This window comes from Sceloporus undulatus, chromosome 3, assembly GCF_019175285.1.
Source record: "Sceloporus undulatus isolate JIND9_A2432 ecotype Alabama chromosome 3, SceUnd_v1.1, whole genome shotgun sequence".
In the NCBI taxonomy this organism is placed as follows: domain Eukaryota; kingdom Metazoa; phylum Chordata; class Lepidosauria; order Squamata; family Phrynosomatidae; genus Sceloporus; species Sceloporus undulatus.
The window spans coordinates 201,803,880-201,821,226 of NC_056524.1; the positions used below are offsets into that span (position 1 = coordinate 201,803,880).

Sequence of the window (17,347 nt, forward strand, 5' to 3'; positions counted from 1 at the left end):
TGTTTTAAAGTAGTCATCAGTTTTAAAGTAGTCATCAGTTAATACATTGGTAGTTTCAAGCATTAGTTGGATGCCTGCCTCTCCTCCCCCCTCCTTTCTGCCAGTTGATCATCTATCATTTTACTGAATTTGTTCCCTATGTTTCATGAACCATGGAAAACTAATCTGAATTGAGTAGAAATGCTGTCTTTACATTTGTAGCATCTTCTTCTTGCAGATGTTTTATAAACCACTTCCTGCTTTAAATACTTAAGTATTTAATCTGTGGCTTTCATGGGATAGCATACTTGAATATCCATATTTTTATCAGACCTATAGGTCACATATACTACACTTTCTTATGTTATAGTTTACTTTTTCTTGCTTATCTCTATTCATGCTATTCATATATTACTGTATTTCCCCCCTAGATTAAGTACAAAGAAGGCTGGCAGAAAAGCAAGGGCCGTGGCTTTGAAATGAAGTTGGATTCCATGTCTTTGCTTGCTGCCAAAGCTTCAAGGGATCTTGCCAGTGATGTAGGTTATACTTATTTATCTAGGACATTCTACTAAAAGAAGTCAACAATAATACAGTGAAATGAAAACATGTTGCCTTGGGGGTTTTAAACTGCAGATTTCATTTAAAATTTATCTGTCAGGGTGTGTGATAAACTGTTGGAGAGTTGTTCTAGCGTTTTTTAAAACTTCTGACTAACCTTGGTATTTGAAAGTGGCTTTCGAAAAGTAAAATAGAATAAAAACAGTGAATATATTTCTCCACTGGAAAATTCAGAATGCTGATTAAAATAGGTCGAACCTTCATGCTTAATAGAATCTTGTGTCTTTCCATCCATTTCACAATATTTTTAAAAAATCATTTAATTCTACAGTATATTTCAGTTACATGTATTTCAAAGGCATTTTGTCGATACTGGATTAATTTATTGTCCTTTCAATTGCTGAAGAATGTCCTATTTTCCACTGTAATCTCTCTGTCTTTCTTGAGTTCTATGGAATTTTTTTTGTCATAGTTAAAAATATAAACAAAAAGTGAATTGTTGAACAGAAAACATGAAAGAATAATTCAAATTGTTGTCTTGCAGTTTATGTCAGTAAGGAAAACAAAAAAAGGGTTCTTTTAGAAAGAGCATTTTCAAGATGAAATAAAAATTAAGTTAATCAAGAGTTTTATATGCATGAAATCATTCAGCTCGACTAACAGTGAATGAAAAATTTAATGTCTAGGTGTCATTAAGCATAATGTTAAGAACTCAGAATGTTCAAAATACCAGTCTCCACAATGGCATTCTCATGCTATAGCTGTGTTTCATTTGAATAACTATTACGTATTTTATCTTTAAAGATTAAATACAGAGAAGAATATGAGAAAACAAAAGGCAAAGCACTGGCAAACAAGGATTCAAGACTTCTGCATTCTTTGCAAGTAGCTAAAATGAGTAGTGAGGTAAATTATTCCTCATTATTTTAAAAACACATTTTTAATTATAAAACTTCCATTCTCACAGTTTGAGAATAATTCTTCAGTATGGATGCTGACCTGGACATTCAGTTGTTGTAGTGAAAGGCAACTTGGGAAGGACTGATAACTTGCACCAGTGCAGATATTGGTGAAATGTGGTTAATACAGTAAAAAGGAGGGGCAAATATTTTGGATTAGGGAGGGCTAAGAAAGGACTAGTATGCTTGAATTCAGTGTGCATTCCTAATCTCCTTTCAGATGCACCACACCATTTTTATATACCATATGTATATTAATGCTTTTAACTTGCTTTGGTTTAATCCTTTTTTAGAGTTTGATGATGTTTTTATGTTTGGAGGGAGGATTGGGGATCTTGGAATTTTATTGCATCTCTTTTTAACTGTATGATTTTTACCGTTGTAATCCGCTTGGATTCCCTGAGATTAAGAGGAATATAAATTATTATTATTATTATTATTATTATTATTATTATTATTATTTTCTGAGGGAAATTTCACTGAAATCTGTGCTTAAAATTAATTATTAAGCACTTATTCTTCGTATACATACTTCCTTAGGTGTAAACCTTGTTGAAATTAGTAGGGTTTTCTTTTTTTGTCAACATGATTATAGAGTTGTACTGCCAGTGGTCTAAGTCCAAATTCTAAAGGTACCAGAAACCTAACCCTTAACCAGGCAAGCATTTTGAAAAAAAGCTTCATGTGAAGAAGTGAGAATGTAAGCAATAGCTATAGAGATGTACCTCAGTTAACAAAGTAGATGTATTTCTGGGTATTTCTTTTTATGCAGAGGTAACATGGAAAGTATGGGAATAGGTTCTTCCACCACAAAAAAGAAAAGCAGGTCAGAATGTTTCTTCAGACTTCTTATTCAAAACTGAATAATATGCACCAATGAAATGAAACAACCATGTCAGGGAAGCCTTGCATAAATAAGCAAAAAACATTTTGAACCTTGAGAGACCACTTGAAAGCTTCTTCCAAAATGCACCCAAAGATGATTTTTTCATTTACCACTGTTTATCTTTCTTATGATTTCCATTCTGCTTGTCATAACTATAGATTTATGTTTGTTTGTTTTTTTAAAAAAAACATGTTGGTGGTAACTAGTGAAACAGGCGTTATCTGCTTTCCCCCTTTCTCTCTGTTTTGCTACTCACACGTGGCCTATAGGGGACTTTGGTGGCAGCTCCTGTTTACCTTGCCTGTTGTAGGCAGACTTACAGAGCTACAGTATAGTAGTCTAGTGTAGAATCCCATTCTTTTGCAGTTCAATTTTTATTGCATTCTTTACTGTAGACATATTGCTGCAACTTCACACCAAAAATCTTTCTCTAGCCCTGTTTCACCATCCTTCCAATGCTAATGCTGCTAAAATACTTCCAGCTAGACAGATAATGAGGAGGAAAGTAATTGCTTTGTGAGAGGCTTTGTTAACAGATTAAATGTAGGTCTTAATATACGTCTTGTGTTTTTACCCATACGCTTTTATATTATGGTGAATGCAATATTTTGATATTACTTAGATTGCATACAAAAAGGACTTTGAGAAGAACAAAACACATTTTCACTTACCAATGGATATGATCAACATTCAACATGCCAAAAAGGCCCAGGCTCTAGCTAGTGACCTTGACTATAGGAAGAAAATCCACGAGTATACTGTGGTTCCAGAAGATCTAAATACACAATGGGCCAAAAAGGCCTATGGGTTACAGAGTGAGGTAGGAACCTAGCTATTCTCTTCATTATAGAATGCTGATGACTGCAGGGATGTTGGGAAAATCTGTTGATTATTATTTTTAGTAACTCAGATTTTTATCAGTGATCTATTGTAACCAAACTCTTTTGTGTGCATTAACTCAAATGTTTTGATAACTCAGAATTTAATTCATTTTAAATTACTTATAAGAGAAAATATCAACTTTCAGTGGAAGGACATCGAAGGGAGAAAAATTTCTTCCACCAAAACATTAGTACAGTTATCATTATTTGTGGAAGAAAATTGTAGGTAGTGCCAAATGATACAATTTACCATTGTTTCTCTTTGTCTGGTAAATTCACATTTATTTTGGAGATATCAGTGAATCCATCTGTGTATTTTTAAATAATCTAGCCATAGTTTTCAGTAACAAGTAAAAAGCTTTCTTTTTCCCCTTCAGCTTCAGTACAAGACAGATCTTACCTGGATGAAGGGAGTTGGATGGATAGCAGACGGAAGTCTCAATATTGAGCAAGCAAAGAAAGCAGGAGAACTTTCCAGTGAGGTCAGTTTCTAGATTTTGCTCTCTAGCATGATCAAGTCTGTCAGGATCTTTACGGAAGGTGAAAAACATTAACAATCTGGTAATATCTGAGTCTGAGTCCTGGGAAAATGTTTTATATCATGTTGTTTTGTATTGTCTTGTTGGACCACAGGTTGTGCAAGTTTGTATGAAAAAAACTGAAAATTAGAAGTGGAAATGACAAAAGACTCCAAGTATGAAGAGTAGCTAGTTAAGATCATTTTAGAGTTATCAAGAATTATATTCTGATGTTGTAGAACGCTGACATCTGGCAACACTGTTACTCTGAAGGAGAAACAGAAGGAAAAAGCAGTGCTCAGATCTAATACCATTCAAGGAAGGGAAATGACATCTACTGCTGGGGTTTGCCCCATAAATACTCACTGCCAAAAATACTGAATGCAGTGATGATTGGCTGAAATGATTCTTTATTTCTGAACTATGTAAAAGGCATATCAGTTGAAGGCTACTTGGATGTTCTTATTTCCAGCCAAGAACTGGCATTTTGTGGCTCTCATTGTAAACTTCACATTGGGCTGCATGTAATCTTTACAAACCATGTGTTTCTAATATGCTTCCCTCTTCTCCAGGTCTTGCATGTAGAACAATAAGCAGCTCTTTGAAGTGTGATGCACTCTAATAAAAAATAAACAAATCTCAGCCTTGTCTGCAGCTGAGAAAGTCACAGGGTGAGAGGGGCTATGTTCGCCTATCAATGAAACTCTAAAATAGAATATCTCCTGGCAGAAATCCCACATAGAAGCATACATACAAATACATACTGTGGCGTTGATTGCTGCGTTCGATTGAGGAGTTGTTAGCACAAGAGAATCAAGTAAAGTACATAAAAGAGTTTGCCTCTCCTTTATCCACAGACTTCGCTGTGAAAAAGCTGTGATATCCTTTTTTTCTTATAGTGTTTTTGACAGCAACAAGTTCAAGAGAAGGCCTTGTTCAGAAACAGCTCATGCTATTAAGCTATGTTGAGCATTTCTCACAGATGTTGTAAAGAAATGCGTATTCTCAACTTCTCAGGGCTGCTTTTTTGGTTTTGAAAACTTCATATAGAGCAGGTACTAGGAGAGGGTATGTGTGTCACTGTTTAACATGGGAATATTTAAAACTACTATCTGGGAAAATTCAGGTGTCTTTCTTTGCCATTTTGTCAGACTCAGGACAAACTAGACAATATTTTAAAATATAACTAGCAGCTACATCTTTTTTATCTTACTCTAGACTAGTATACTTCAGGGGGACTTCTCTTGATTTAGATCCTAGCCTGGGAAAGAAGAGGGGATGTTTAAAGAGGTTTTATTTCTCTGTCCCTCCCCCATTTTTGTTCTGATCTGGCTACCTGTGCCTACAGTTTTTATTGCCAAAATGTTATCTGCTCATTTGAAAACTTTTTCCCCAATAAAACTTTCAGATGCAGGCTCTCCAATCCAAACTGAGAATACAGAGTATGCAAACAATTATAGTCCCCTTTTATGCCCATGCTTACTCCAGTCTATAACAAGAAAGAGCTGTCCCTAAAAGTATAATCTAATCATCTAAGGTATCATTACAATCATATTTCCAAAGTCTTATATTATAGGATAAACATGCTTTTATTTCCTACCTCTCTCTGCGCGCGCACACACACACACACACACACACAAAGAGAGCTATCATCAGGTGTCCCTCAGATCGCCATCCTGTCTCCCATGCTGCTTAATATTTACATGAAGCCGCTGGGTGAGATCATCCGGAGACATGGGGTGGGGTGTTATCAGTACACTAGGTACGAAGATATGTTCACCATTCCTGGACGGGGTCACGCTTCCTTTAAAGGACTGTGTTCGCAGCTTGGGGGTATTTCTGGATTCGTTGCTTCAACTGTCATCTCAGATTGATGCGATGGCCAGCAGTGCTTGTTATCAGCTTTGGTTGATATGCCAGCTGCGACCCTACCTGAAATGGGGGGACCTAGAAACGGTTGTACATTCACTGGTAACCTCTCGTCTTGATTTCTGTAATGGGCTCTACATGTGGCAATCGTTTTGCCACGTTCAGAAGCTGCAACTGGTCCAAAATATGGCAGCCAAATTGGTTGTAGGTAAATCTAAATATGACCATATTACACCTATTTTGAAATCTTTACACTAGCTGCATATTAGCTTCCAGGCACAGTACAAGGTGTTGGTTATTACCTATAAAGCCCTACATGGCCTGGGTCCAGCATACTTGGGGAAATGCCTCCTCCCATACAATCCTTCCCACATACTCAGGTCCTCTGGTAAGAACCTACTACAGCCAAAGAAACCAGGCTGGTGACGACTTCCCAGAGGACTTTTTCAACTGGCGCTCCAAAAATTTGGAATGACCTGCTGGAGGAGATCTGCCATATTACATCTTTGAATAAAAGGTGATGGAAACAGATACCTTCTGGCAGGCTTTCCCAGACTTACCTCTGAAACAAGAATCAGATCTACTGATATGTCTATTACCCCCCCCCCCCCCCCCCCCGATGGTCACTCCGGGCAAACTTTTGTTCCAAATCTTTGCTGCAATCTTGGTGGAACTTTGTTGTACCAGAATTGTTACTGAAGTTGGTATGTTTTGTTTGTAATTTTAAGAATAGGAGGGAGGGTTAAGGAGATTAAGGAATATTTTATTATTATTTATGTAATTGTTATATTTGGTTTGCTGTTATCCGCCTTGATCCTTGAAAGGGAGAGGCGGGATACAAATAACTAAATATATTATTATTATTATTATGTAAACACATGGACATTTCCAGAATAGTGTAATAATAATAATAATAATAATAATAATAATAATAATAATAATATTTATTTATTTATTTGTATCCCACCTCTCCCATTTATATATGGGGAAAAGCTTATAGAACCAAGTTGGTATCCAATCCACATAGGTAAAAGTATCCAGAATAGTGTTTATATTAATTAGTGACATATTATTATTATTATTATTATTATTATTATTATTATTATTATTATTTAAAAGATGTGTGGAATGGAATGATCTTCCTACTATACACACTCAGCCCACATTTGGTCTCTCTGATACTGCTTTATTTCTGAGTTGGAGCCCATATAAAAAACTTCAATTGCTATTGCTTATACTGGTAGTAAGTGAAAGGCATCACATCTCCATTTTTAACCTTTGAGAATGTGGCAGCGATATCTGACTCATCTTTTCTTTTCTTTTCTTTTAAAAATGTATTTTAATTAGAAAAAGTACAGACAAAAGGCTGATGCTCTAAAGTTCACAAGTGTGGCAGACAGTTCCCAGATCAAACATGCGAAGAAAAGCCAGGAACTGCAGAGTGATGTGAGTTCCTACTTTACTTTTTCTCCACACTGATTTTTTTTTATCATTAAAACTGGTAATTCTTGGGGACAGGGACCACCACTGAAAAAGCAATAGGATCCAGCCATGAACATTTGCCATTGCTTTACATAGGTTTGAGGTGTACTTCTAAGATTTTTTTGAACTACCTGTACTTCCACAGGTAGAAAACCTTTAAACCCAAAGGGTGTCAAGACACGTGCTGACCAGGTTTCAGATACTATGGTGATAAAGGTCATATACCTAACTAGAGAGAGAAATATTAAATTGGATCTTTTAGAACATCTGCATGGACTTCTGTAGTTGTTCTTTCCTCAGTGAGGTTCTTCTGAGTAATGTTAAAACTGTGCTGCCTGTTTTACAGTATACCTAGATCAGATGATTTAATTTGAAAACCTTTTTTTATTGTTTAACTTGTACATGTTCATTGTGTGTATGTGTGTGTGTTTCATTCCTTTTACACTAATGCTTGGCCTCCATATAATAAGGAAACATAGTGAAAATGAGAGAAGCTAATATGGACTGCCGACAGTTTTTATAACATTTAAACAAATAATTGTATCTGATGGTGTCATTCTGCTGCATGCTATTTTGATTCTTGCAATTTCAGTGGCCTTAGCCATTGATAAAACCACTGTGCAAGCTGTATCACAAGTGTATTCATAAACCTCCCAGCATGGTGTTTAACAACAACATCGTCATCAACAACAACAATAACTTTATTTGTATCCCACCTACTCCAATTAGGATAAAGGCGGCTTACAGTAAAAAAATCTAATACATAATAAAATATCACTACTCAATAACTCCAAATTCTACCCTCCCCATAAAATAACAATTAAATTCTGTATGCATTAAAAAGAATTCTAAATCTGATTCTAAATCTGATGTTTGCTTGTACTAGCAGAATGCACATGCACTAGCTGGACACAACTACCTCTTGAAGTTTTTTTCCTGCTGTTGTTATGATGGTGGAAAATATCAGAATAGTTGAAGCTATTGGCAAATGAGAATTCCAGTTTGAAGTAAGGGTATAGATAGACAGACAGATATCATGAGTATTTGAGAAATGTTTTGTTACCCTTAGTTTTAGGTTGGACTTTGATTTTTATTTTCCAGCCTCAAGATTAATAGTTAGATAGATTTTAATTTACATCTATCTGAATTATTATGCTTGATGTTGGAAAATTTTAAAATTTAACATTTAAAAAATGATATCTGCCTAATGCTGTTGTTTACTTTTGTGTACAGATTGCATACAGATCAGGAAAAGAGGATTTTCTTCACAATTACACCATCAGCAAAGATGAACCTCTCTTCATACAGGCCAAAATAAATGCTGCAAATATTAGTGAGGTATAGATGCATACTTGCATGCTGTTTAATAATATTTCTATGCATAATTGTTGATCCTTTCACAAAAGTACATTGGGATACATTCACACTACTAAACTTTATTGTTATTTTATCAGGGTTTTTTTTTTTAAACCAACTATCTTTCCATTTCACAAGGGATCTTGGGAAACATAGCTTAGGTGACACTCTTGCTAGAAAACCAACAGATGTAAGCTAGGATTCCTTAGCGAGAAGGAATATATCTTAAATTAGTTTACATCTGTGCTATAGATAACGGTGCATCTTCACTGTAAAAGTAATGCAATTTGACATCACCTTAACTGCCATGGCTCCATTTTACAGAACCTTGAGATTTGTAGTTTGGTAAGGCACAAGCACTCAGAATTCTTTAGGATAGACCTACGGCACTTAAAGTGGTGTCAAATTGCATTATTTCTACAGTGTAGATGCAGACTAAAATACTGTTTTTGTCATAGTGTCTTTAGTCCCATTGGCTGGGAGTGAGAGGTGGTGTAGTGCAATATGTTTGGGGAGACTAGAAATGGGAAAAGTCTTTGTAGACCCTTTGTCTAAGTTTTGTATGGTATAAGTCTTAAAGTTATTTGAATAATGCCTTTTAAATCTACACAATAAAATGTAGGCGCGTTACAGACGGGCCCTTTGCAGCGTGTCCACGACGTGCTAGGGTTGCCTCATGGCGGCGCATGCACACGCCCCACAACCCTAGCACGTCATGCATGTACCGCAGTTGTGCAGCACCATACATACGGCGCGCGTATCTATCATGTCGCAGCTGCGCAGCTTCCAGACGGAGCTGCGCAGCTGCGACGTAACAGTGCTGTCTTTGGGGCTTTGCGGCGCTGCAAGAAGGAGCCGCTTTTTTGTGCTCCTTCTTTGCTGCGCAGCTGCACTGCACAATTTGTATGCTGCGGCGCAGCTGTGCAGCAAAGAGAGGCGCCGAGGAGGCGCCTCTTTTGGGTGGTCTGTAACGTGCCAATGTTCTGGCCTGTAGCTTTATGCTCCATTTCTACTTATAGCTGGTAGCAGCAGATCTCTGCCTGCCTAAGTGCCTGCCTGCTCAGTGCCCACCATGTTGCTTCTCAGTACACTTCACTTTTGACCATTGCTTCAGGTCTTTAGCTGTGCTCTTATATGTAGCTGTACTTGAACTTTGAACCTTGGTTCAATCTTCTAAGGGCTCAATTTTTCAAGGATTTGTTCTGAAGAGTCTAATAAATCAATTTTGTATAGCTATTTTGGTTCCCCAATGCCAACCATTGGGAAACCCAAAGATACAGATGTCCAAATCTTGATTCATATTTAGAATCAGAAGAGGTCATTATATTGGCTCTGAATCAATTGCGGTCTAATAAAAATAGTTGAAATCAGGCTCCTAAACAGATGGGATTCTTACACTGCCTTAAGTTAAATATCACCTGCATCAGCAAAGATCTGACTCCATTTGGACTATATGAGTTATGTCTATGCTACAGAACATAACAAAATGTAATAGAGGTTTTGACATATTTTTAAAGAAAATCTACAAGAGTAGCTGGGAGAAGCAGAAGGAGAAAGGATTTGAACTTCATTTTGATGCAATACCATTCCTGGCAGCGAGAGCAAAGAGGGATCTTGCCAGTGATGTGAGTATTGATTCTAATAGACTACATTGGTCACATAGATCTTGTAGAAGGAAAATAAAACATTTTAATTACTTGTGATTTTCTTTGCTGATTTTTAAAAAAAATTGTAAACTGACTTAAGTCCTAACTTTGCAGTAAAGATGGGGTATATAAAAAAAGAATGGAACAAAAGAGATGACTTCTGCAGATATAATTGCTCCTGTTAGTAGAATCTAGAGGAGAACAATCCTCCTTTTTTCTGCGCATCTCCCAAATCTGCTTTTGGTCAGTGATAAAGGCTACTAGGGCAGGAGAAAAAAAAAAACTTGAACATTAGATTCAGGAGAGCAGGTGGGTTGTGCTGCCAAGCCCCCACTTTTTTGAAGAATATTGCTCAGACTTTTAAAAAAGTGACTATGCACTTTATCACACAAATTCAGCAATAATGAAATATTCAAGTTAAATTTGATTAAAATATTTAAAACAGTATAACCTTAAAAATAAGAAAACTGCAGGAAAAGGAATAAAATCACTTCTTGGTGAGTGTGTAGAACTCCCCATATCTTTTATATATGTATCATATTAATTTAAATAAATTTAAATACATTTAAGTTTCATCAATACATAAATATAAATTTAATAATAATTTAATTAAGTATAAATGGGAGGGGGTAAGAGCCAGTATAGTACAGAGGCTTGAGTGCTGAACAAAGACTCTAGGAGACCAGGGTTCAAATTCTATTTGAGTCACAGAAACCCACTGGTTAAATTTCATTGTGTTCAAAAGGGCTTATTCCCTAGAAAATTGTGTTTAGAATATAGGGTCTTATATGGAACTCTAATATTATTACTTGTGCATAAGCTTATCCACCAACTGTCCTAATTTGGCAGGGACAGTCCTTATTAATCCTATGCCATCCCACTTTTTCAACTGCTTTTAAAATGTCCAAGTTTCACTATCCTCCTCCCCCACTTTCCCCTTTTGTCTTCAGCTTATTTCAGTTGCTGAAAACTGAGTTTAAAGCACTGAAATAATTGATACCCAATTGATTCAGCAGAGGGGAGAGGAGAGAGAAGAGTTTTCCGTTTCACAGCAGGCTCAGGCGAAAGCAAAACTGTTGCAGCCTCTCCTAGCTTCTGTATTCTTCCTAATTAATAACAGATGCCATCTTGACCATACTTTGATGTCATTTCACCACACATGTTCCAGTTTTTATCTGTGGCATGTTCAGAGCGATAGTATAAACCTGTTTGAACACCGTGAGAGCCCCACATGTATAGAATTGTACTCTCACAAATAATATGAAGTTTGATACACATCAAAATTTACACCTGGAATAAAGTATAAATGAGGAACTCAGTTATTTCTATAACTGAGAAAACTGTATGTATCCTCATTCAGGCCCTTTGCCATGCATATCATTATTTCATACTACCAGCTCTGTGCTTCTTGTTCTGCAAGACAAAAATGCTTTAGATTATGAAGGAGTGAAGCACAGCCCAGGAGTGTCACACAGCCCCTCAAGACAATGATGATGATGATGATGATGATGATATTTATTTACATTTCCCGCTTCTCCCTGTGAATCGAGGTGGGATTACAACAACAATTATGGTAGCTCCTCCAAATGCTCTGAGCTGCCCTTTTATGCTGGACTAAAAAGGGGCATGAAATTAGTGTCGAACGATCTTTTGAATAGGTTCAATCCCCTCCTCAGTTGTTGAACCAATAATAATATCCAGCCCTTTTGTTTGTTCTTGGCCGTGTGGGCAGCTCTAGAGAAGAAAATTGGCCCCTAGACCAGCTATAGTAGTCCATATTCCTTTAAATGCATTGCTATATTGTGTGTAGGATCAGATTCAGGTACTTTTTATGAGGGAGAGAATGTCAGCCATATTATTTTGTGTGTTTTTTTGGAGGGAGGGTTCATTGTCAGTGAATTACTTTGGTCCAATTACTGTAATTTATTTCAGTTCCCTGAATGATCCATTTTTCCCATTTCCCCCTTTATAGATAAAATACAAGGAGAATTATGAGAAGACGAAAGGACAGTTGATTGGGGTGAAATTTGCAAGTGAAGACTCACAAATGGCTCATTCACTCCATGTATCAAAAATGCAGAGTGACCTGGAGTATAAAAAGGCATTTGAGGATGTAAAGAATCAGTATCATGTTTCCATGGATATGATTAATCTTGTCCATGCCAAGAAAGCTCAGGATCTGGCCACAGACAGGGGATACAAGACAATCACACACCGTTACACTGCCCTCCCTACTGACATGAAGATGGAATGGGCCAAGTGGGCTTATGGCTTGCAGAGTGATGTAAGTTATACTGTATAACTTGTATTCAGTCTACTCCAAAAACTGGATAAACGTTACTTGTGGCAGAACTCCCAGCATCCTGCAGATATGCTGCCCTATCCAGTCTGCACCATTTATAGACCCCAAAAAAGTGACTGAATCTGGGAACTATGTATATTTTATTTTTGTGTAATTTTCTATTCAACCTGAGAATGAGGCCAGCTTAGGAAATTGTAAAGATGCAACATCTTTATACACTGATATAATGATTGAAGTGGAAAGTTATGCTTCTCTCCCATAGTTGAATTGTGTAGGCACCAGATAATAGTGATCTCTTTCTCCCCCCCTCCCCCCCACCATGCTACGGAGAAACGCACAAATTCTTCCTCCAGTATTACTCAAGAAATGTGAAAAGTGACTATGGGAGTCACCAGATATTCACATTCACTGATTCCTTTTTATGTCCAAATGTCCACCCCAAGGCTGCTTAGCTGGTACATGCTTAGCTAGGAGTAATCCTGATTGAACACAGTGGGTTGTCCTTACAGGTAATGGGACAGGGAAGAAAGCACACTGAGAAATCTTCCAAAACATTCCTGCACTGTTTTTCTATTATGCATCTCTACAGTGTTGGTTTAAACAGAAGACATTTAGCAAGCTGTAATAGAAAGTTTTAAAAGAAGGCTTTTAAAATGTATTTCTTTCAAATCTTATAGCAGAAATGTTTTGTGTTAGCATTATCACCATCTCTTTTCTTAATTCCTCCCACCCTCATTCCTACCCACAACTGCAAAAAAGTGGATAAAACAAACGCACGCACTAATTTGGCTCAGCTGGTGTTCTGATGTGTGAATTCTTTAGGTGGCATTTTTAATGTGTGAGCAGCAACAATGGGGCATTTTCTTTTCCTTTTGTCAGAACCGATACAGAGCAGATTTGAACTGGATGAAAGGCGTCGGATGGATCGCCACTGGGTCATTAAATGTGAAGCAGGCTAAGAAGGCAGGAGAACTCATTAGCGAGGTGAGATTTCATGACAGCACGTAACAAAACTTGCCGCATAATGCGTGTAAAATGTCTGTATAAAATTAAAATAATTTCCACTCAAAGACTGGAAAGAAAAAGGCTTCCCACATGAAAGCTCTCAAAACCAGGAATAGGACTCATAATTAGAGGGAAGTCAGATACCAAACACAAAACAGTGGGAGTCCATATAGCCTTTGCAAAAACAAAGTAGGTGACAAATGATATCATGAATAATAATGACAATCAAACAATGCTCAATTGCTACCCCACTAGCTTACATATTTTAAATGAAGCGAATCAAGAGAAAGCCACAGAAGGTATATTCATAGCACCAAGGACCTACTTTTACACTAGCCCTCCTTTTCACTTGCTCTCTTCAACCCAGAGCAACAATGCATTTTGTTCATGGTTCCAAAGTGTTGATGATTCTAAAATTAATCTTTGTTATGATTTTGTTGATGATTCTAAAGTTAATTATCCATTGCTAAAATATGTGGGATCCCAGCACTTCAGTCCCTGAGAATTAGGTTAATTTGTTTTCCTTGAAGGACTTTTATGTGTACTGAGGCTGAAACTAGGCAAGGAGATGAAGGTAATATGATGAGAGAGGCATCATTGTCTATGGTGTGCACACTTATTTCATTTTGTTCATGGGTCCTGTAGTGTATTTTATTGGTTCAGAATCTGATTGACCAGAGACTATAGTGAAACAAAAGAGATGAATGTTAGCTACCATAGCAGTCAGTGCCTCTGTCATGCAGCTTCAGTTCAGCTCTCCTAAATATTGTTTTCCCCCTTCCGGTTTCAATTTTTCATGCAAGGACTGTCGCTGCATCTTCTAGATGTAGTACTTCTCTCATGGGCTCATTGCATTTGCCCACCTGCACTTGAATGGCACCTGTAAAATGGGATATTTCCTCTCTTAATATAATCCTTCCATTTTTATTGGAATTGCAATATTGTGAAATGTCTAAAACATTTTATTGATAGCATTATTACTGCTCTGCTTGAAATATAAACTTGAGGAAGGCTTTTGTCTACATCACTGAAAGAAAACATAACATTTGGGATAATATATAAAAATATTGCCTCTACTATTGAATGCCTTTATTTTGCTTTGAAAGACTTCTTAATGTAAAATGCAGTTTTGTGTTTCAGACCATTTGGAAAACATATTCTACTCATGGGACCTTGGGTGTTTTAGTAGGCAGAAGATCAGCTTGAAATATTTTTCTTAAATTTAAGTGAAAGTTCTTTACTATTACATCAGTAAAGGTTATTGTTAAATGGAAACAAATATTAATCTGAAAGTTCCTAGGAGATAAAACTGAGGAAAGAGGAATAATAATTATGTTCACAAATTCACTCTAATCTCAAGCAACCTATGATTTTTTTTCTTTCAAATAGCATGAAAGAGCTGCACAAAATTCACAGCTTTGATCTTTTTCTGCTCAACAGAAGAAGTACCGTCAGCATCCATATGCTTTGAAGTTTACCAGTATTAAAGACACTCCTGAGATGATCCAGGCTAGAATTAGTTATAACCAGGCTGTGGATGTAAGTTATAATGTATATACATTATGATTATAAGAGTGGTATCCTCTTTGAACGACCTGATTGAAGCACTGGCTTTCTTTCTCATTCCCTGTCACTGAGATCATTCCCAGGAACTGAAAAACTTGTGTTCTAATCATGTGAATCTTACAAAGCCCACTTTTAGTTAGAATGGAAACCTTCCATTCTCCACTGAGCCCTATGGGAAACCCACATATACAGCTGTAGCAGAATTTTCACCCTGACTGACATAATTTTAAATTTAATATCTGAAATGTCTAATCCTATCAGTGCCATGGAGAACTTTTTCTTTTTCTTTTGGAAGGTACCAAGGGTAAAAAAAAAGGAAAAAAAAGACTTGTGGATGAATGTTACTTTTAGACTGGGTTCCCTTGTGCATTGCTATTGATAATTTCCCTTGATGAGTTATCTTCACATTCACTTGAAAATTATTGCCTTATCATACACATGTACTGTCAGCATTGACCAGCAGTGAAGTCAAGGGCAGAGTAGATGGGGACAGTTGAAATTTAAAAGTTTGGACATTCTCCCAATGAGATTAGTATAGCTAATATATCTTCTCCGTGAGTAAGCCCCAGTGCAATAGCTTCCTGACCTGCAAAGCACAGTTCAATTTCATGCAAGGACATCCTGGCCTACAAAATATAGCTCAGGAAAATGAGTACCCAGCTTGTTGAGGGCAATTAGCTTACAGACTGTAAACTGCTTAGAGAGTACTGAGTTCACTGATAAGGAGTATAGAAATGTAGAAATGCTATTACTACACAGTGAATGAAACAGAGTAAGAGTTAAATGCTCCCGAATACTTGGGAAATTAAGTGCCTTATTTAGTTCTAGTGTGTAAAAAATAACATAGTAGGCAGTGGAGAAGTCTGGGGAGAGCATTCCATAGATGAAGCACCAAAGTCTCCATGTCCCCTTTCCCCCTAATGGTGGAGAACCCTGCATGACACCTTCAGATGACCTTAATACCCAGGTGGATTGATATGGGGGTCTTTCTTTAATTACCTGGGCCACAGTCCATATATGTCTTTAAAGAACACCAGTATCATTAATTAAAAAATGAATTGAAAGTTAATCAAGCTCAGTGAGCTGTTCCATTTAACAGCCTCACAGCTATGTACCATACTGGTTGTTATCTCAGAAAAACTAGGGTTGCCAGAGTGAAAACTGGAGAGGGCTCCTGTGCCATGGAATGGTTGTGTGGAGAGGCAATCACAGCAGGTGCTCCTTGTCACACAAGTAGGTAACAAGCAACACCTGCTGAAATTTCCTCTTTTACGCAGCCATAAAAGGTAGAAGAGCCCTTTCCAATCTTCACTCTAGCAACTCTAGAACAGGTCTAAATTTGGGACCTGACAAACCTTTGGTTTCTGCACCATTCAAAAACCAGTGGGAAATAATTCAGTTTCCCTGACCTGCTGATCAAAAAGTGCTATTCTCCAAGAAACAAATTTTGAAGAACAGCTCAAGTGCAGTCTGCTGAATTAGAACTTATTACGAAGTTTGATTATGTCCTTTTAGGTTTGAACTGTGTTGCATATCACCACATTAATGCTAATGTTATGATTAATTTCTGCTATGTAAATGGCATTTTGCTTATCTTAAAAACCATACTTCATTATATAGTCTAATAATCACAGTGTGTGTATGTATGCACACCTTTTCAAACAGTGATCAGCAATAGGACCAAGTATATTTCTGATGGAATCAGAAATCAATCAAAACAGCATATTTTTTGTATCTATAAACTGAAGTTGGTAAAATCCAGATAAGGGTCCCAGAAAGAAATGTAAATGCTTAGTGAGGTTCATATGGGGAGGGTGGATTCTTTTTTTAACATTAATTTTTATTACAGTAGTTTTTAGTATGGACAGTCTAGTTTATTATCAAAATAATATACAATTAAAGATAAAGAAACAGTAGGGAAAAAAGCAAAGAAGAAAAGAAAAAAAGCAGGAAAGGAAAGGAAAAGAAAGGAAAAGAAAGACACACAACTAACTCACAGTAGTGCTCTCACCATTCCCCCTGAATGTAATGAAAAGAAAAAAAAGAGATCCCCCCCCGCCATTACAGATCCAACTAAATAATCCCACTAAAATTACTAATAACCATTTGTTGTTGTTGTTGTTGTTAACTGGATGAGACATCTTCAAGCTCTTCTATTATCCACTGCTCTGCTTAGATTGTGTAGATTCAGGCCTGTGGCCTCCCTGACTGAATCTATAGATCTGATGTGTGGTCTTCCTCTCTTTCTACTGCCCTCCATCTTTTCCAGTATTATTATTTTTTCCAATGAGTTGTGCCTTCTCATGATGTGGCCAAAGTACGACAGCCTCACACTGA

General features: G+C 36.9%; 1 protein-coding gene across 4 annotated transcripts in view; it reads left to right on the forward strand.

Moving 5' to 3' along the window:
• Nucleotides 1-17,347, forward strand: part of LOC121925217 (nebulin related anchoring protein) — a 77,854-nt gene that overhangs the window by 27,770 nt on the left and 32,737 nt on the right. For 3 of the 4 annotated variants that reach the window (XM_042457069.1, XM_042457070.1, XM_042457068.1), the window contains 10 exons: nucleotides 411-518; nucleotides 1,345-1,446; nucleotides 3,008-3,205; nucleotides 3,644-3,748; nucleotides 7,001-7,099; nucleotides 8,369-8,473; nucleotides 10,009-10,116; nucleotides 12,110-12,421; nucleotides 13,319-13,423; nucleotides 14,885-14,983. In XM_042457069.1, the coding sequence (XP_042313003.1) occupies nucleotides 411-518; nucleotides 1,345-1,446; nucleotides 3,008-3,205; nucleotides 3,644-3,748; nucleotides 7,001-7,099; nucleotides 8,369-8,473; nucleotides 10,009-10,116; nucleotides 12,110-12,421; nucleotides 13,319-13,423; nucleotides 14,885-14,983 (1,341 nt within the window). The remainder of the gene's footprint in view (nucleotides 1-410; nucleotides 519-1,344; nucleotides 1,447-3,007; nucleotides 3,206-3,643; nucleotides 3,749-7,000; nucleotides 7,100-8,368; nucleotides 8,474-10,008; nucleotides 10,117-12,109; nucleotides 12,422-13,318; nucleotides 13,424-14,884; nucleotides 14,984-17,347) is intronic. The other variant, XM_042457071.1, reaches the window with a different exon arrangement.